Genomic DNA, 6,300 nt, shown 5'->3' with positions numbered 1-6,300 from the left:
AATAAAAAAGAAGATGTAGTAGACGGAAATAGGATTTTTTTATAGGCCTCTTTTTCACATAAACCTGTCTCATTACTTTTAACATAGTAACAGGAGGGCCCTCTTTAGCATTATTTAATTGATTTCAATATATAACTTAATCTTAGTAAACAACTTTCCCCTGGAAAGATTAAGACTGAGGTTAGAAGACTAGCATCATACCTAAGCTTGAACACTTGTAAAGTCCGAAGATCTGTTAACCATATACGTGGACTGAAGAAAGAGAGAGACTTAACTTTAAAAATAAGAAAATGGTGTAGATAACAAGAGGGAAGTAAAACTTAACTTGATGTTTTGCATTAGAATTCCTCATTTGCTCAGCTGCTTCTTTGTGTGCATGAGCCTTCTGTCTCCTACTCCTCATCCTCTGTTCCCCATAATTTCTTGTTTTTTAATTGCAATGATTCTGGCTTCTGTTGCTACTTTAGAACGGTGATCAAGAAACAATGTTGAAAAGTATGATTATGTTTTACTGACACAGCTTGAGAATTAGTAATATTTATATACATCAAAAACTCATTATAGTTTTTTTATGTTTTTAACTAATATCTAAAAAATGTTCTGAATCATTTATATTAACAAATAGTTTAGATCGAAGGTGGGGCATCCACTGTGGCTGGGCGTGAAAGCTCGAACGTCGCAGCCCGGCTGGAGACGGCGGGAGCTGCTGTCCCCAGGCTGAGGGAACTGGGAACCGAGTCATCCGGAACAGAACGCTGGAGAGGCCGGACTCATGGCGGGCGATGTGGGTTCTGAAGTTCATCTAGAAATTAATGATCTAAAACTCATTTCACAAGAAGCAGACAGTCCTTCTGACAGTGGACAATGTAGCTGTGAAACAACTAGGTCCTTGAGTGAAAAAGATTCAGATGAAGAAATATTTGTGAGTAAAAAATTGAAAAGCAAGAAGGTGCTACAAGACAGTGATTCTGAAACAGAATACACAAATGTCTCTCCAGAAAAAACTACCTATGACAGTGCTGAGGAAAATAAAGAGAATTTATATGCTGGAAAAAGTGGAAAAATTAAAAGGGTTTACAAAACTGTGGCAGACAGTGATGAAAGTGATATGGAGGAGTCTTCGTATCAGGAAACTCTTGAAACTCAGGTGACATCTTGCTTAGAACTGAGTCTCCAATCTGGAAACTCTGTAGAATTTACCATCAGTAGAAAGATTTCCAAAAAGCCCATATGTGATAAAGAAGTACAGAAGGAAAAACAAAAATAAAATCAAAGAGAAGACTTGAGAAAGAGGAGAAAAAGATGGAAAAAATTAGACGGCTAAAAAGGAAGGAAATAAAAAATAAGGAAAATGATGTAGAACATTCATTTAATGACAGTGGCTGTCTTCTTGCCGATAAAGACCTTTTTGAAACGGGTTTGGAGGAGGAAAATAACTCTCCATTGGAAGATGAAGAGTCATTAGAATCAATAAGGGCAGCTGTGAAAAACAAAGTAAAAAATCACAAGAAAAAGGAAGCATCTTTAGACTTGCAACAAGAAGAGAGTGAGTTATCAAAAGGCATCATGAAGAAGGAAAGAAAGGCAGCCAAGTTAAGTAAGGAAGCATTAAAAAAACTGCATAGTGAGACTCAGCGCCTTATTCGAGAATCTGCACTTAATCTTCCATATCATATGCCTGAGAATAAAACTATTCATGATTTCTTCAAACGTAAACCCAGACCCACCTGCCAGGGAAATGCCATGGCACTTCTGAAGTCATCAAAGTATCAGCCAAGCCATCACAAAGAAATTATAGACACTACAAATATAACTGAAATGAATGGTGACCACCATAGCAAAGATTCTGAGCACACAACTGGTGCAGAATATGAAAGAGAAATTAATGCATTTACTGTGGTTTCAAAAGAACCTGAAATCACTACTCGGTCAGATGAAGCTTGCAGTAAAGATCTGATAAGAAGTGAAGAAGTAGCAGTTCTGGAGAAAAAGAAGCAGAGTGATGCTAGATCTTCACCTGGGGACAGCTCAGTGTCACAGGAGGAAAGCAGCTTCCTTAGGAACAAGGCCAGTGAGGATTATCAGATTGGAGGGCTAGTGGCATCTGAATCTCATGCCCTGGAGGGAGTAGATGACCTGAAACAGACTGAAGAAATAGAAGAGAAAGTGGAAGAACCCATGCAGCAAACTAAGTCGGCAGTTGTGCCACCTGAAAAAGTTCGAAAATTCACTCTGGATAGACTTAAGCAGTTAGGAGTAGATGTTTCCATTAAACCACGGTTGGGTGCTGATGAAGATTCCTTTGTGATACTTGATGAACCTGGAACCAACAGAGAACTGGAAGCCTTAAAGCAGCGTTTCTGGAAGCATGTTAATCCAACAACCAAGCCCAGGGCTGGCCAAACAGTGAAAGTGAACATCATAGTGAAAGACTTGAGCACTGATGGAAGGGAAGAGCTAAAGGCAGATGTGGTACCCGTGACTTTGGCAGCTGAGAAACTGGATGGAGCAAGCCACACAAAACCAGGTGAAAAGTTGCAGGTGCTAAAAGCTAAACTGCAAGAGGCAATGAAACTCCGAAGATTTGAGGAGCGCCAAAAGCGCCAAGCATTGTTTAAATTAGATAACGAAGATGGGTTTGAGGAAGAGGAGGAGGAGGAGGAAGAAATGACGGATGAGTCTGAGGAAGATGGAGAAGAGGAGGAAGATGAAGAGAAAGAAGCTGAGGAATTGGAGGAAGAGAAAGAAGTGGAGGGACTGGAGGAAGAGGAAGAGAAAGAAGCAGAGGAACTGGAGGAGGAGAAGGAAGAAGGCAATCCAGAGAACACAGAATTCCTTCTTGGTAGTGAAGATCTAGAACTCAAAGATGAGAAAGAAATGGACAAAGATAATATTGATGGCGGTAGTGAAATTGGCAAGTCTGTCGATCTTCTTTCTGTTCCCAAGCCTCTCTCATCAGATTCTACCTTACTTCTATTTAAGGACAACTCTTCCAAGATGGGTTATTTTCCTACTGAAGAAAAGTCAGAAACAGATGAAAACTCAGGAAAACAGCCCAGTAAACTGGATGAAGATGATTCATGTTCATTGTTAACAAAAGAGAGCAGCCACAATAGCAGCTTTGAGCTGATTGGCTCTACAATTCCATCCTATCAGCCTTGCAACAGACAAACAGGCCGAGGGACCAGTTTTCTCCCTATAGCAGGAGGATTCAGATCTCCTTCCCCTGGGCTATTTCGAGCCAGTTTGGTCAGCTCAGCTTCTAAGAGTTCAGGGAAACTGTCTGAGCCTTCACTTCCCATAGAGGATTCCCAGGATCTGTATAACACCTCCCCAGAACCTAAGACACTTTTCCTAGGAGAAGGAGACTTCCAGTTCTGTTTAGAAGATGACACTCAGAGCCAACTGTTGGATGCAGATGGGTTCTTAAATGTTAGAAACCACAGAAATCAGTACCAACCTTTGAAGCCTCAGTTGCCATTGGCCAGTATGGATGAGAATGCCATGGATGCCAACATGGATGAATTGTTGGATTTGTGTACTGGGAAGTTTGCATCTCAGTCTGAAAAATGTCAAAGCAGTAAGAGTGACAAGAAAGAGCACATGGAGGAACTTCTAAATCTTTGCTCTGGAAAATTCACTTCTCAGGATGCCTCCTCACTGACTCCGCTGGAATTGAGTAAGCAGGAAAAGGAGAACAGCAAGGTTGATCCAATGGAAGAAGCGCTTGCTCTGTGCTCAGGTTCTTTCCCAACGGACAGGGAGGAAGAAGATGAAGAGGAAGAATTTGGAGACTTTCAACTTGTCCCAAATGAAAATGAATTTGATAGTGATGAAGAGGAACACAGTGACTCTGGAAATGAAGATGATGAGGAAGAACTCCTGAAGCAATCTGAGAAGTTGAAAAGGCAAATGAGATTGAAGAAATACCTGGAGGATGAGGCAGAGGTGTCAGGAAGTGACGTGGGAAGTGAAGATGAGTATGATGGGGAAGATATTGATGAATATGAAGAGGATGTAATTGATGAAGTACTTCCTTCTGATGAGGAATTGCAAAGTCAAATCAAGAAAATACACATGAAAACAATGTTGGATGATGATAAACGAAAACTACGTTTATACCAAGAGAGGTACCTTGCTGATGGGGATCTGCACAGTGATGGTCCTGGGCGAACGAGAAAATTCCGATGGAAAAATATAGATGATGCTTCCCAGATGGACTTGTTCCACAGAGACTCTGATGATGATCAGATTGAAGAACAGCTTGATGAAACAGAAGCCAAATGGAGAAAGGAGCGTATTGAACGAGAGCAATGGCTTCGAGACCAGGCACAGCAGGGGAAAATTACAGCTGAAGAAGAAGAAGAAGAAACTGGGGAAGACAGTCAATTTATGATGCTAGCCAAGAAAGTTACAGCAAAAGCACTGCAGAAGAATGCTAAACGCCCTGTGGTTATTCAGGAATCAAAGCCTCCACTCAGTGATCCTTTTGAAGCCATCAAACCTGGAAGTGCTCACCAGCTGAAGACAGGCTCGCTGCTAAACCAGCCCAAAGCTGTGCTTCAGAAACTGGCTGCTCTTTCTGATTGCAACCCTAGTGCTCCCCGAAATTCAAGAAACTTTGTCTTTCATACACTTTCTCCTGTCAAGGCTGAGGCAGCAATGGAATCATCTAAGCCTCAGGTGAAGAGAAGAGGTCCATCGTTAATCACATCCCCTTTTCCTAAGCGCCTCAGAACAGAAGATAGCACCCCAGGAATGAAGCGAAGCATCTTCAAATATTTAGAAAGCTAACACTATAAAGGGTGCCAACACCTATGCTGAGACTATTTTGAGAAGTTTCTGACACTGAAGGTTGGAATTGATGCTCATACTGATGAACTCTCCTTCCTTCATAATTAATGCATTATGATTATGAACAAAGATTCCAGCTTTTCTACTACATGGCTCTGGACATCTTTTCCTTTTCCTAATATTATTTCTTGGGTTGCCCACTAATCTTAATTCTTCAGTGTCCCCAACATCGACTTATGTAATATTTGATTGAAGTCTCATTTCCTTCATTAAACATTTAACATTATATTCTAGCAGCTTCTTGGGTTGACACCTCTTTGATAGAGGTGGTTGGAGGAGGAAGAGGGGGAGGAAGGAAGCATAATGCTGCAGAAAATTACAGAAAGTGGCACAAGTATAAGAATGATTCCTTCACACCTGCAGATCCCTACCATGGTGACCAGGACTCAGTGAAGGAGAGACTTCTTAAACTGAGACCTAGGAAACAACAAATGGACTGTTGTATTAGGCTTGCCCCTTCCATTTTCCTGCCAAGGCTGCTTCAAATTTCTAAATGACCTTTGTTGCCTTTATAATAAGGACTTAAACTGGTATAGATTCTAAAATACCTTACCCCTAATTTTCTTAGGTGTGGAATGAAGATAAAGAGTTGCACCCAGTGTCTCCCTATTAGTCTGTGGAGCACAGAGATTTCTCCTGGGACTAAATTCTCAATTTGAAACACTGTTTCTCGGACCCTCCTTCTTTTATCTGACAAGAAGAAATATAACCATTATTTATCGCATCGCCTGGGTTGAGCATAATGTTCTGACCATTCAGGACATTTTAATATGTCATTACTAATGTTGAGAGACCACCATGGAGTTTAATAAAAATGTCATTAAGAGAATTCCATCGTTCCCCACTTCCTTAAGTTACCCTGGGACTCTCAGAAGTTTAAATTGACTTTTCCCTCTCAAACCTGAACATTAGTGCTGCTTTGGATAAACATTCCATATGAATGTTACAGTTTCATTCAGGAGCTGGACTTGGGAAATTGGATGAGATTGTTTCGGTTTTTTATTTGGAGATGGGGAACATCAATTTAAATGATGAAATTAGGGTGTGGGTTTTCTACAGTTTTTTAATACTCAAGATTCTGTCTTTAACAGAATTCATGTTTGTATATTTGTAATCTTGTAATGTGGGATATGTGTATAAAGTTGTTTTAATATGTATGTAGTTTTTCAATAAATCCCAATGTCTTGAAAAAAAAAAAAAAACAAAAAGTTTAAAGAGATGTTTTGAGAATATAAGCCCCTTTATATGGTCTTTTTTTCTATAGAGACTGGGTTTTACATTTCCTAGCTTAAACTGACAGTATAATTATGCTTTTAGGAAAAATGATGACATTTTTAAAATGAAATTCCCTGGACTTCGAAAAAAATACCCATCCAAGGAATGTGTAGTTTAAAATACACAAATGAATTAATATTAGTAGTTATCAAACTAATTAATACCAGACTA

The 6,300-nt window shown here is 39.9% G+C and overlaps 1 protein-coding gene across 1 annotated transcript; it reads left to right on the top strand.

Moving 5' to 3' along the window:
• The first annotated feature begins 772 nt into the window (after nt 1–772).
• Nucleotides 773–4,794, top strand: LOC143408816 (claspin-like). The gene is given in 3 exon segments (XM_076868714.1): nt 773–1,240; nt 1,243–2,699; nt 2,820–4,794. Coding segments are annotated over 3 exon segments (3,900 nt in total).
• The last annotated feature ends 1,506 nt before the right edge of the window (nt 4,795–6,300 follow it).

Source organism: Callospermophilus lateralis, chromosome 10, assembly GCF_048772815.1.
Source record: "Callospermophilus lateralis isolate mCalLat2 chromosome 10, mCalLat2.hap1, whole genome shotgun sequence".
Taxonomy (NCBI): domain Eukaryota; kingdom Metazoa; phylum Chordata; class Mammalia; order Rodentia; family Sciuridae; genus Callospermophilus; species Callospermophilus lateralis.
This window is presented reverse-complemented; position numbering and strand designations above follow the sequence as displayed.